This window comes from Mus caroli, unplaced genomic scaffold (assembly GCF_978045245.1).
Source record: "Mus caroli unplaced genomic scaffold, Mus_caroli_1 scaffold_9, whole genome shotgun sequence".
In the NCBI taxonomy this organism is placed as follows: Eukaryota; Metazoa; Chordata; class Mammalia; order Rodentia; family Muridae; genus Mus; species Mus caroli.
Window position 1 is genome coordinate 29184779 of NW_028227264.1, and position 14852 is coordinate 29199630.

Consider the following 14852-nt stretch of genomic DNA (forward strand, 5'->3'; position numbering starts at 1 on the left):
GATATTTATCCATTTTTATTCTTCATCAAAATCATGTGTATCTTGTTTGGCCAACTATTGCCCCCTTTCTAGGCAATAGGACTAGGAAAAAATTGTTAGGATATAAATTGTTAGAATATAAAACATATATATTTGAGGTAATGGTTTCTATTTTCCTTTGTTTATCCAGCTCTCTCAGTAAAAGAATAATCACTACTCAAGTAATTCCAAATTAATTTGTAATTGATGAGTATTGATTGATTTTGCCTTTTAATTTACTTAGAATCAAAATCTATTGGGAAAAAAGACATGAGTCTTCTCTTTCAAAAACTTTTATTAGGTATTACTAGATGACTCTGCATGACATTTGCACACATCATGTGGTAAACAATACTCCACAGTAATCTACACTGTACACACAGTGACAATTGGAACCATTTAACTTCCACTAGTTTCATTCAAGTAGAGTGGCTCTTTATATTCTCCCATGATATCTTATATCATAATTAATATTACCCTCCCAATTAAAAAAAATAAATCCAAAATAATGATCTCTTTTTTAAAAGTTACAATAAAAGGATATAGGGACATTACTAAGAGTCTGCAAGTAGACTCCATCTTTTCAAAGACTTATCCCCACAGTTTGTGTGACCCGATACTTGCGTTGCGTTTTACAAGTGAGATAGTACTTACTCAGAAGGAACATGCTATGTATCCTTTAGTGGACATGACATATCCACTAAAATCTCTTGAGGTAATGGATTTTTAAATTTCATTACTTTAAAATAAAAAAAAAAACAAAACCAAAACCAAAAAACCTGGTCATTTCCAGCAGGGTGTATTGGTTGGCAGGAAGATTTTTTTTCCCTTTTGTGAAATATTTATACATTTCCATATATAACCCATGTCTTTGTCTTTTCTTCACCCTTGGTTTAATTTAATCATCATTATCATGTATGTTTAGACTTTTCATATATATGATAATATACATATATATGTATATGTATCTATCAGTCACAACAAAGTCAGTATTTTGGATAACACAAGATAAAAGGCACAGAGCTAAAAGAGTAAATAATAGACATAATGGCTTCAAGTTGCTACAGTCTACTGTGAATGGATAATGTGTAAATTGTGACAACTACATTTTTTTGCTTCTATAAGAAACTCAATGATAGAATATTGTCAAAGTCAAGTTGTAAATAGATACATTTCTAAAGTGCCACAGTTATATTTACTTTTAATGACATTTGTAAAGTTTTGTGGCTTTACCATAATAGGAGCCGCAGACAAGCTCATCGATTGTTTCCAGTTTATTCAGCCTTTGTGTGTGTTTTAAAAATAAAAATTAATTCCAATAACTTTGATTTCCATTATTTAATATTCATTTTCTTGCTTTAGCTTAAAAATAAATAACAAACTTAAGAAAAATACAGCTAATTTATTATTCTAGAGACAACACAGTAACAAATGCAGACTAGGTACACCTATAAAGACACCTGATTAGCATGCTTTACGCAGAGGGATCCAAGAACACTAACAGGAAATGTATGGCTCTTCTGATAAGAAATAAAGTCACATGAAAGAAATAAGGCACTAATAACATTCACAAATATTACATCATCACACAAGCACCATATGGAAGGTTCAGGACTGCACAGTAGCTTTAGCATTACTGGAGAGTGGAAACAATGTTGATCTTCCATGCTTTCTTCAAGAATTCTTTCTTTTCAATGATCAGTGCACTAACACTGCAGTGCCTAGAGCAGACACTATGTACAATTCATGCAGTGCCTAGAGCAGACACTATGTACAATTCATGGTACCAGCTGTATAAAGCACTGATCGGAAGGTGACCTCTTCAACAATATAAGAAATCGGGTCTTCTGATACCTTTGTTTTTCCACCTTTTAATTTTGAAAAAATATTTTTTTCCATTTTCCAATTTCTTTTCAGGGATTAATTAAGAATATCAATGATGTCTATTTTGTTACTTCTACCTGCCTACTTACTAAAAATACATTCAAAATGGCTTCTTCCATGTAATTTTATGAAGATCAAAATTAGCAAGACAACTACTGAAATGCAGAAACAGTTTAAAAAAATTTAAAAATCAAAGAAATACTTTCAACACGAAAAGCATTATGACATTTTAATTGGAAAGGAGCTATAACAATTATAGAAAAATTTAAACTGTGCAATAAAAAGAAGTGACAACACCTGGTATAAATAAGTAATGCAAACTACCCACATTAAGATGAAGAAACCATTATCCCTTGTTATTATTATTGAGAATATAATTAAAATGAGATATGGTCTCATATTTAAATAGGAAATGTAATCTTTCACTAGAATGTCAATTTCTGAATATGCAGTGTAGTAGCAACAGATTAAAGACACAATATTTCTTTTTAGCATTTTCAACACTTAGAAAAAAGAAGGCATAGATAATATGATTGTCCTTAAAAGTTTGCAAGAGATATAAATGGTATTTTTCATGAAAATGTCTCAACAATTTTGCCTAAAAGAGAAACCAATCAACCAGCACTCCTGTACAGAGTCTTAATAAAAATGATGGGCTAATGTACTGACACCTGCATGCTGCTGGGTTTTGTTTTGTTGGCATTTGATGATTTGCTTTTGAGACAGAGTCTCACTGTGTAGCTCTGGCTGTGCTGGAATTCACTAGGTAGATCAGGCTGTCCTGGAACTTACAAATGGTAGGATCAAAGCCATGTGCCTGCTGCTGTTTTATTAGATTTTTCTAACAGTTAAAGATGTACTCCTTACTAGTATATTAATAATTATTTTAATAAGCAAAGAGTGTGCCAATGTTTTTCTTTTTCCTCCCACAAGGGGCTAAAAGAGGCTTTATTAGAAGGTAGCAGAGGTGTCAGCAGTCCTACGGAACAGGATTTAAATTAAAGTCCCTAAATTTATTGTGTCATGTGAAGCCAGCGCTGGAGGATACAAGGATAATGGTTACTGCAGACACCTGCAGCAGTGTACACATGCAATATGTCTTCTGCCTTTCAACACAGAACCAATTTTTAAAGGGCAGGGGAGAAGGAAACAAGCAAAAAAAAAATCTATATAAAACTAAAGTGGACCGGCCTGTTTAAAGATTCCACTGTGGACTGAGGAGGAGTCAGAAGCAAATCCAGCCAACCCCAGACCTAAGGCTTCTGGCTGGGCCACCTGCCAAGCATCCTACCTGGATGCCTGTTAATTTTCAAAAAAATTTGCACCAGTTCATTTCTGTTTTGACAGATGGTACTGATCTAAGCATGTATATATAGCCAATTACTATTCTGAATGTCATATAAAGTAAGGTTTTCATAAGTTTTCAAAACACTACCTAGAGAAATTTAATTGTGATGAAAATGGCTCACAATAAATATTAGCTATTGAGGAGTTATCACATGCAACTTCAAAAATGGGCATTAGGAAAGGACCTACATTCAGCTGCTAAAAAGTAATGATACTGTATCTAGAATTTCTTTGTAAAGAAACATAAAACATGCTAATTTTCTATAGGCTAAAGATTAGATGTGTGCATTAGTTATTCAGATATTAATTGTTTGAAACAATATATTTAGATATTGAGGGAGTAATGCTAATGAAAAACTGGTATTTTTTTAAGAATTTAACTAGAATATTAAGACAATTTTCCTAGCTGCTCACAAGGCGAACCCTTGACACTGAAATGGTAAGTTCAGCACAGCCTGCCAGCCTCAAGGAGAAAACCTGAAATGAGTGTTTCTGTGATTCTTAGGACCATTTAATGCCGAGTATGGCTCTCTGAACATTTTTGTTAAATAGTAAAACTATACTAAATATATTTTGAATGTGGCTGATATATAAATCCAATTAATCAAAATCTTCGACTATTTTCAAATGATAAATGGTTTCTCTAGAATAGGGCCATTCCTGGTTATAGGAAGGGTGATCTACTTTAGATTATGAAACTGTCTAATAATAACCAAAGAGCACAAATCATTCACTGTGTATTATGTACAATTGCTACTCTGTTTAGGTCCAACCTAAGTTCAAGCTAGAGGTTGTTTTTACTTAAAGACCAGTGATCATAACTATAACATTTTGGATGAAGAATAAAAGACTACGTGTCAGGCTGTGTGGATGTATATGTGGTTTTTGTCCATCAGATATGCAGACGCTGCTGGACTAAGTTTCCAGTGATTGTGAATTTCTTAAGTTTGGCTCTATAGTTCGTATGTTAACTCCCTGGTCCAACTGGCATCTCATTTGTTTGACTTAACTTGGCAGGGCTAGAGAGAGTTCCTGAATTCCTATCAAGAATCAGGAAAACTGATGCAGACACTCTGGATCCATTTCAGTTAGTAAACAAAAACGATAGATGACGCTTTTACCACCAGAGTCAAGTCACAAAGTCCTTCCAGCATAATTTCATGGCATTTCAGTGAAAAGAGCTAGTGGTGAAGACAATTCATTCCTCGCTGGCCAAGGCAGGGAGGTGACTGAGGAAGTGAAAAGAACGGTTGTCTGGAAAACAATAGGCATGTGGGGCTGAGGTACAGGAGTACTGCTGTACACACACAAGGAGAAACAGTGGTAGCATTCAGCTCAGAACTGAAAAGCAAACATTATTGTCAATGCTAATGCGTCTACATAGCCCAATAAATCAATGAAGTATTTTTAAGAGACATAAAGAAATAGCCCTCAAAAGGCATTGGTAATATTTCATGTATCTTTCAAAGATGTTTTCTGCATTTCAAGTCATTATTCTCAAAACAGTCCCTTTTTCAGTCAAAAGAAAAAAATATAATTTCTAATATGCATGATTACATGCTTGTACAACTGACAACACGAACAAGGATGCGTAAGGTATATACAAAGGTATGCTTTAATCAGCAGATAGATAATAACAATAGTCTCACACTACTGGGACTTTGTTGGGTCTGGATAACATCAACTAAAGCTGCAGATTCACAGAGTGACGATGCATACAGCACATGGCTTTGAAATCAGTCTTAGTTGTCCACTCAAAGGAAGAGACACAGTGGAGTCCCATCCATTGATTTGCTTTCAAAAAGTAAAATCACCGTCTTAAATACCCTTTCAAGCTTGGAGTGCTTGTTTCATTTTGATAATACTATTTCTGTGTACGTATCTTAGTTTTATTGATAGGATCATTGTAGAGGCACATGGTAGTATGTCATCTTGGAAGTTAGTGTCTATAACTGTAGAAAAGTGTACAATTAAATTATAATTTGAAAAAAATGTGCTCCAGCTATTTTATTTATTTTGTTTCTAGTAAGAAAAATTATTGTATAGAATTCATGGACTATGAAATACAGGTAAATACAATTAAAACTTTCACTAGAAATTAATATTTTAAACAAAGATTCAAGTGAAATTATCACATAGCAGCATTATTTGCTGTGAGTTCTAAACAGCAAAATTGTTGCAAAAATGTTTCAGGACTACTAAAATTTTAGGAGGTCTATATTTGAGTGCTTTATACTCAAATAATATTTAAAAATGATTTACATAAAGTGCTTAGCTTCTGATTCCTCATGTCTGAAGAATTTACACATATTTGCTGGCACGAATCCATTCTCGCTGCTGAAAAGCATACATGTGTCCCTTCTGTTTTATCAGTTAATTACTTAAACGGCACAAATGCTGGGGAAAAGTGCATCCATGTTAAGGCTGGCAATTATAACAGACATTAGCATAAAACAATAGTGGAGACAGACTTTAACCACTGACATGGAAGGACTCATGTTACTCTTGTTTGTAACTTGTTTATAAAACTAATATCCAAAGTTAGATTTTCTTGGTTTTGTACTTATATACTCTCTAATATTATTTAGGCCACTAGCTTTTTTTAATAAGCAGGACAATGGCATCATAAATCTCTGATAGTAAAACAGTTTTATCTGTTGCAGGGAGGAGCTATGTTGGTAGACGCAGTGAATCTGAGAGAATCCAGTAGAAACACTGAGGCCACACAGGCCAGGGTGAGCTGTTCCCCTCAACATGCTTGTCCTCTTCTCTGATGGTGACTCAAGTGTGGACAGAAACATGTTTGTACTTAACATAGGACAGACGGTGACTGCAGAAGGGTAGGGTATTACAGGAACACTGAGCATATATCTGGGCAGTGAGATGAAAAGATAAAGACTCAAGCAGGGTCCTGGGATTTGGGATGATACTACAGAGTTGGGCATTTCCCAAGAAGTGCCACTGAATATTGATCCCACAACAGAGAGATATAGATACCATGTTGCAACACGTTTGGTTCATCTTTAATTGTTCTCCTATCTGTTCTTGTAGGATATGCTAAGTGGCTAAGTGCTGCACCATAAAGGTGGGAAGAGGATGTTGCTGTGTTACAGGTCTGATGCCTTTCCCTTCTCTCCAACCTTTCATAAATGAGGCACATAAATATGAGGAGTGTTCTAGACATCTATCCGTTTGGCTGGAGCACTAAAGTTAAAAGGAAGCAATCTAAAAACCAATTCATCTTTTTCACACTGTCAAAAAGACAGCTCATTATCCTTTAGCTTCACTGGGAACAGATTAACTTTCTGCTTTAAATTTTGGTAAGGTATCTTAGCAATCTTTTAAGGAGAAAGCCTCTCAAAAGATGCTTGCTTTAAAATTAGGCACTCTCTACTCACAAATAGGGTCTTGAATATATTATTTCTCCGGTCTCATTTTTCTGACTACATCTTAAAAATCTTTATTACATATACTGTGTAAAAATAAAGTTCAAAGTCCCATGGAAATAGTTATAGTAGGTAGCGAAATACATGAAGGCAGAAGATGTTTAGTTTGTGACAACTAAAAACTACCTTGTCTGCCCTTTAACTAACGAACTGACTAACTAACTAACTCAGTCAGTCAGTTAAAACATAGCTTTATGTTGAATTAGTAAGTAATTTTCAAATGGGCAAACACTAATGGAAAGTGATATTTCCAATATTTCAAAATATGAAAAAGAGACAGAGCCAAGGATGTCATTCTATTTGCAGAAAACTAACACACGAGGGTACATACATACACACATAAGAATACACACTTGCCGGGCGTGGTGGTGCACGCCTTTAATCCCAGCACTCGGGAGGCAGAGGCAGGCGGATTTCTGAGTTCGAGGCCAGCCTGGTCTACAAAGTGAGTTCCAGGACAGCCAGGGCTACAAAGAGAAACCCTGTCTCGAAAAAACCAAAAAAAAAAAAAAAAAAAAAAAAAAAAGAATACACACTTATTTGTACATTAGAAGAAAGGAAGCATCTAGGAGGATAGTTCTCAGACCATTGATAGTCACCCCCAAGAAAACAATGGGTAGATAAGCAGAGAACTTTGTATTTTATAGTTCTATATGGTTTGATTTTCTTTAGGAACACATATACATTTACAATGGTAACATATAATGACAAGCCATAGATAAAGAACATTTAACATGTATACTTCAGTTTTCAGAATATACTCTAAAGGTTACTACTGTTCTACCTTCAAGTTGGCACTGACATAGAAACACTTTTTTTTCATTTTCTGACTCTTCTCAAGATTTTTATGACTTAGTAAAATATTCATAAATGATTACTTTTAAGTTACTGCCATGGAAAGAACACACATACATGTGTATGTGGTTGTATATACTTTAAAAGACAAAAATGCATATAATTATTTTACAAATCTATGCACTTACAAATGAGATGCCTGTTCAGCACTTTGTGCAATCTCCCAGCCTCTGATGAAACAGCCTTTCCTCGTAACAAATATCACCTTGTAACTCATATATTGGAAAAATTTTCAAATCATTTAAAATACCTGTAAAAGATAAGTTATTTAAAGACTAGAATAAAAATCCCTGAGTAGGCCAAAGACAACAGGCACAATAACCCAAGAACACAGACTATCTCAGACCCCAAAGTCCCTATTCACTCAGGAGGTGTTGTACAAACAAGGTAAGGTTAGATATGACATACAGATATATGTATACATAGACACAAAAGACACATCCATCCTACTCACATCTGGCCAAGCTGATGACCAAGTCCAGGAAAGATGAATTTCTGAAAAATTAAGCAATCTTACAGCAGAGACTTAGTCTAGAAGTCCTCGTTGTTTTGGTCTAAGACTAGCACAACTAAAGCAGACAGTAAACACTTGCCAGAAGAGTGGCTGAAGGCACGGTCAGATGAATTTGTGAAACCAGACACCGTTGTTCTTTACCTCATACCATAGCCTAGAATATGCAATTCTGGAGTCAGCAGTGCTGCACTCAGTCCACAGCAGCTCGTCACAATTGCTCAGAAGGAATGCCACCATGCTAGCTTAAACTTGGACTGTCCTTCACCGACATGGACTTTTCCAGTGAAACACAAGGGTATAAAGTTCTTACTCTCTGGTTTCTGAAACCATGAAATAGCCATATAAATGTGAGTGTCTACGTCAAGCCAAACATGGTTACATTTATGGTAACCAGATAATTTTGAGAACTAAGGGATAAATGGAAAGTTTAGGCATCTCTGCATCCCTTCTTTGTTTTAATAAACTGAATGATGAAAGCAGAGAAATAGAGCTGTGCTGTTAAATTACATTTCCTTACTCAAAAGAACTTCCTGAAAATATTTTCATTTGCTTCCTTCTCGAAAAGCAGTTTATGTTTTGAAGAAACTATGTATATAAAAAGCTGTTTTCACGTTGTCTCTCTATAAGGAGATATCAACAAATCATGTACCCACAAAGTAAACATGGGTAAAAACCCTCCAAAACTAGTATTTATTTTTGTAAAAAACTTGAGGACAAATAAAAAAAATGACAGGAGAGGAAACATTCAATAATTTTTAAAAACTTGACCTAAAGCAGAATTATCTAGGATTATAAGGTGGTAATTAAATAATGAGCAGAATGAGAATTAAATTAACAGTTTAAGCACTTTTCTTCAAAGCAAAATATTTTTTTCTTTATTAAATAATCCCAGGACAGGCTAAAAAATGTGTGTCAAAATCCAAGGAATCTGAAAAGAGCAACTGTTGGAAACTTGGGACTTTCTGAAACCATCCGTATGGATTTGTCAGTTTACAATGTTTGGTATGTGTCAGAGTGACATCACATACAATGCTGTGTGTGCATGTGACCATAGGAAGAGCAAGAAACAGACAGTTACCATGGAAACAATCTGTTGTTGACATTGGCTTTAATTCAGTACATTACCAAGTTAGGCCCACAAAAATAACCATCAAGGCTGAAAGGTTCTATGAAAATAGACATGGAAATAGGCAAGCACATGGTTATGGAGCCTGGTTTAATACGTGTTTATATACACACATTCACATCCTTATATACGGACCAGTAACTCATGGTTCTTTTCATTAATTTAGTTTCATTAATTCCCTCTGGGTGCTGACATTTTTTTTAAAAGCAATTACAGTATCCAAAAACCAAAACAACGATACCATTTGGGTTACAGATGGTAATTAGGTACATTTGGTGAACTTTGATTTATCTTCTGAAAAGTGGCCTTGTTTGTTGAGACAGGCAGGATTCAGCTATGCATACCATGTCTCAGAGACAGCCCGGGGGAAGCACAAGGTTCAGACAATCCAAATAACACTCCAGGTGAGGTATCCTCAAAAGACATCTGAGAATATCCTGTTCTCAAAACATGTTCTTCCAAGAACCACAAAGGTGAGAGTTACTATATAAATGTATATAGTGAACGAAAGTGACCATTTTTTTTTTTTTTAAAAAGCAGCAATCTGCTTAAGGAAAAGACAGGATGCCATGTTGGGAGTGCACCGTAGCTAGAGGCACTGTGGTCTGCAGAGAACCACAGGAGACAAGATGGCAGAAGTTCCTCTAGGTAGTTTTAAGGATCCAACTCACAGACAAGTGCACCATCCTGCACGGCTCCTCCCGGTACCGGCTGACAGCATGTGAAATCCTCTGTGGATTACCAGTGCATACCTGTCCGTGATCGCTTTCTCTGTTTTTTACAAAGGCAATATATAGGAAATACAAATAAACCTAGAGATTGAAAAGAAACGAAGGCAATTAGGGAGGAAAGTGCTGAGGTATGTGTGTGTGTGTGTGTTTGTGTATGTATATCTGTGTACACATATATATGTACATACATATATATTTAAATTTTCCCAATTTTACTTATTTACAAACTAATTTACAACAATAATTATTAATAGTTCACAAACATAAAATTAGTATGGGATGTGTTTTCTATACGACTTCATTCTTTCTATTTCCCTGTAGTCCTTTGACCCCTTTATCACCTTCAGTCATACAAGTCTAATTAAAAAACCACCAGCACAACAAAGCCAATGTTTTCTAGGAAACCATCTAGCCTTATGTCCATGTCTTTATTGTCACAATCCTATAATTTGTACACTATAATATTTATTTCATTATTGGTTGGCATACATTTTATATAAGAACATACATGTGGTTCTAACAATTTTGAGGCCTTAATGAGACATAAATTCCTCTACTTGACAGCACAGATAATAACATCTGTACTATAAAGTCCCAACTGACTCTAATGACTTCAATGTAAGATATTTTGTAATTCTCTCTTCCCCACACATTCACTATCTATAAAGAGAAGTTTACACATGGAAAATCATTTAATTCAGCAAAAGCACCCCATTTTCTATAGGGAATAATGATCAATGTAGCTTCTATCCAGAACGTTTAAGTTGACATTTCTAAAGGACTGCTTCTCAAAGAGCAGCCAATGGACTAATAGCATTAGTAGCATCTGGACCATTTTAGAAATGTAAACTCATGGATCCAGCCAGCACACTGTGCTAGAAGCTGACAGTAGGATCTAGTAATGTGTGTCTGCAACAGCTCTACAGAATAGCTGTATCATGCTGTTTGAGAACCACTCCTTTAATAGATATGCTTATATACTAAAGTCTCATAAACACATCCTGTAGGAAACATGTTCCTCTGACTTATATGCCCTGAACTGCATGGCTGTTTGAAGCAAGGCAGAGCAGAAACCACACAAACTGACTGACTCACACCACCACTTGTACACTCACATGGTCTCTACTGCCATGGGAGAATTCTAATCTCAAATATGTCATGTGTCTTACCGATTACAACTGCTATGGCCCCTAGTGCCAATCCCAAAACCAGGATGAGAGGCGCAATGAAGAGCTTTCCAGCTGGAAAACAAAAGTATAAGAATTAAAGGCTCTCACTGCTGAGTTACAGAGCAGTTACAGTAATTCTTAAAGAAGCACAAGAACAATTAAGGGCAAATATAGAACTGATACATGGTATACAGTGCCACAAAGCCATGGGCAGATGTCGTGTAGCCACAGGTCCCTTACTATTTATACCCAAATAGACTATAATCCTTCTCACTGATGCACTTCAGTCTCTGTGCTTTTCCTTTAGATTTCTCCTACTTTCAACATTTAAAATGCTGAACGATTAAGAATGGAGTGACTCAGAGGATAATCTATTGAGCTCAGAAAGTTAGACAGCCAGTAGGGATCAGAGAGGGTGTCTGACCAGCCCCATGTCTATGAACAATGTTTTATTTACTTGCTAGATAAAGAGGGACATCATATGAATGTCTAACAGACTGAACTGCAAATGGGATGCCTGAAGACAATTGCTAGAGGAACTTCCCACTGCGTAAGTGAAGTGCTGGAAGTTACCCAAGTGGATCACTGAAACAAATGTTAACAGGAAGCATTGTAAGACAGCTCAGTGCTGGCAGGCACAGCACGCTTGGCAGCACCAGCGGTTTCTCTGCTGAATGAATATTTGATCTGTGATAATAATCATCATTGTTACATGTAACTGCAGCCCAGAAGCCACTAGAGGACTCCCTATGTCTCTAAAAGGCTCCAACATAGACAAAAACAGGATAGTTACTTATGTTTTGTTAGTGTGCTGTGACTTTTGACATAACCGTACAAACGAAATGTCACAAAGAGTGTGAAGGGAACAGAACGTCTGCAGTAGTCACACAGCTACTTAAGAATTACATAGCAATACCATCTACAAGTTATGATCATTGACCAATGAAGGAAAGATAATTCAGCCATTTGTTGGGAGTTTGGCAGGAAAAAATTAACTTTTTTAATTCATAGAAAACAGTTTGGAATTGGATGACTAGATATAAAAAATACAGTTTTAAATATCAATTTTAACATTACTTAATACCTAGTATTTAGATACGAATTGTTGTCCATTTAACATAATGCCCAGACATATGTTTTTTTCTTTTGCTTTACACAATAACAAAACTCAGTTAAGTGACATGAAATCTTATTGAACAAGGGCGTGTGTATCCATCGAGCTGTGTGGAAGAATCTAGAATACAGTACAAAGGGTTACACATTTTAAACGTACAGCTTAATCTCTTTAGTAATACATCCTCTTAAAGTATCCACCAAGACATTTTCTTCAGTGCATCAGAACATAACTGTCAAGTAATAATAGCACTGACATTTTCTTCCCAACCATTACGGAGTTCAAGGAGCAAATGTCTGTCCTTTAGGAGGAATAAACTTGACAGTGTAGGACATGGACTTCTAAAGATGATTTTGACTGGAATAAGCACACTTTCTCCTATTCCAAGATCAGTAACAATTCTTTTAGAACATCATTTTCAATAATCAAATATAATTTTTTCACAACCATAAATTATATCTTATTTAAACATTTTTAATTTAAAATTTTGTTTAATTTCTGCTATGACAATCTACCATTGATTGTGTCTTAAGATTTACTGTTTTATTTGTTTATTTCTTTGGGATGTGTGTGCTTTCTCATCATTGTCCCATTTCATATTCTATAGACAATCAACAGCACATCCTTGTGTTTAGATACCTGTTAAGTCCATACATTCTTCTTGTCAACAATTGCCTTTCCCAGGGTTTCAGAAGCGCTGATCATGAAACAATGTCATGTTAACAACCTTAACTTTTCAATTTTGTTCATAAAAGGAGTGATTCTCTTCTCACTCTTTGGTAAAGGACCTACTAGAACCCCTGGTCCATAGCAAGCCCTGGAGATTCTCATGGCTGATATTCTCACGCTATTGCCCTTCCTCAGATCCTAAGGAGGCACCTGAGAGCAATCATGTGTGCTACTTACCACAGACTGACCCTCGAACTAATCTTCTTAAATGAGGTCTCTCTGGGAGGTAGCGATATTTGCATCCAAATATACTGAGGTTTGATGTGTGGTCTCCGAAAAACCGGAGCTGGCGGTATCTCTCTCCACATCGATAGCAAAAATTAGTGTTACACTGTGAACAAGTCATATGGTCACACCCTTCTGTTCTCTGGATATGGATCTGGATAAAGGGACAAATAGAAGGATATGCAATTAATGTGTTTAAAAAGTAAAATATGTCAAGTAAAATAGATCGGTTTTACCAAATTAAAAGTCTTATGAGCATCCCTGAAGTGAAGTTTTCAATTTGTTTATAATCATATTTATAAGGTTCCCAATATTGGTTTTATCATTATGATCCTGTAACGTGGCTTTAAGAAATGCACACTGGGGAATATTTTAACGTAGTTAGGAATTTTATAATTAGAACAAAGAGTCAAACCTGCCAGAGTTTGTTGTTTGATACTTAGCAGGTAAGTTGTTACCAGAATCTACAATTTCACTTGTGACTCTACTCTTTTCTCCTCAGGTACACAGGGTTAGTGGTATGTGGTCAAGGGCATATGAGCAGTTACCTTTCAGGGTCCCTATTAACTCAAAGCTGATGATCCTTGCTACTGGTCACCTTCCCCTTTCTCTTTGTATACAGTTTCTCTTTGTATATGCTATCCCATAGCAGTGGATGCAGCCTATCAATTATCTGAAGGTCCCTCTTGAAGGACACATGTAAACTGTAAATAAAATCTGATACAAGGCCTCCCGGGTACTAGCTACTATAGGAGTTTGATATTAAGGTCCCATTGTAGTAGACAGAAATGAAAAGCAAAACATTTTTGTGTCCATAATATAAAGAACTAATTATTTCATTTAACATCTCATAATTAATATAAAATTAAATGTAATATTACAATACATAACAATAAAACAGAATCAATATTCCTGAAGTTATTTACATATAACTCAATAAAATATAGAATACCTAAAAAGTAAAAATAGAACTTAGTTTTTAATTTTGGTGTAGATCTCATTTAGTCAAAAGATTGAATAAAAATAAAAGAATAAACATTCAACCATTTAAAAATTTTATCAGCACAGGTCAGTGTACAAAATTTTATCTTTCATTAAGAAATGTTTACTTTATTAATCAGGAAAAAAAACTACATTGTTATTTCTGTGTGATTGTTACCAACTGATATTTTGCTCTAGATGCAACACTAAACTCTTATTTTAAAAGAATCTTGAGGCTGGAGAGATGGCTCAGTGGTTAAGAGTCCTGGCTGCAGTCTCTGGATGGCCTTTCCTTCAGTCTCTGCTCCACACTTTGTCCCTGTATCCCCTTCCATGGGTATTTTGATCCCCCTTTTAAGAAGGACTGAAGTATCCACACTTTGATCTTCCGTCTTCTTGAGCTTCCTGTGGTCTGTGGACTGTATCTTGGGTAGTCCGAGCTTCTGGGCTAATATCCACTTATCAGTGAGTGCATTCCATGTATGTTCTTTTGTGATTGTTTTTCACTCAGAATATTTTCTAGTTCCATCCATTTGCCTAAGAATTTCATAAATTTATTCTTTTTAATAGCTGAGTAGTACTCCATTGTGCAAGTGTACCACATTTTTCTGGATCCATTCCTCTGTTGAGGGGCATCTGGGTTCTTTCCAGCTTCTGGCTATTATAAATAAGGTTGCTATGAACATAGTGGAGTATGTGTCCTTATTACATGT

General features: G+C 35.5%; 1 protein-coding gene across 2 annotated transcripts in view; it reads right to left on the minus strand.

Moving 5' to 3' along the window:
• Positions 1 to 295: 295 nt before the first annotated feature.
• Rnf217 (ring finger protein 217) overlaps positions 296 to 14852 on the minus strand; it is a 119410-nt gene continuing 104853 nt past the window's right edge. The window contains exons 4-7 of one of the 2 annotated variants that reach the window (XR_015048382.1): positions 13111 to 13312; positions 11091 to 11162; positions 7679 to 10002; positions 296 to 5201 (exon numbers count right to left, since the gene is read on the minus strand). Coding sequence is in view for 1 of the 2 variants with exons in the window: in XM_021174324.2 (XP_021029983.1) it covers positions 9929 to 10002; positions 11091 to 11162; positions 13111 to 13312 (348 nt within the window). In the remaining variant the exon portion in view is untranslated. Of the gene's footprint in view, positions 10003 to 11090; positions 11163 to 13110; positions 13313 to 14852 lie in introns of both variants that reach the window. The other variant, XM_021174324.2, reaches the window with a different exon arrangement.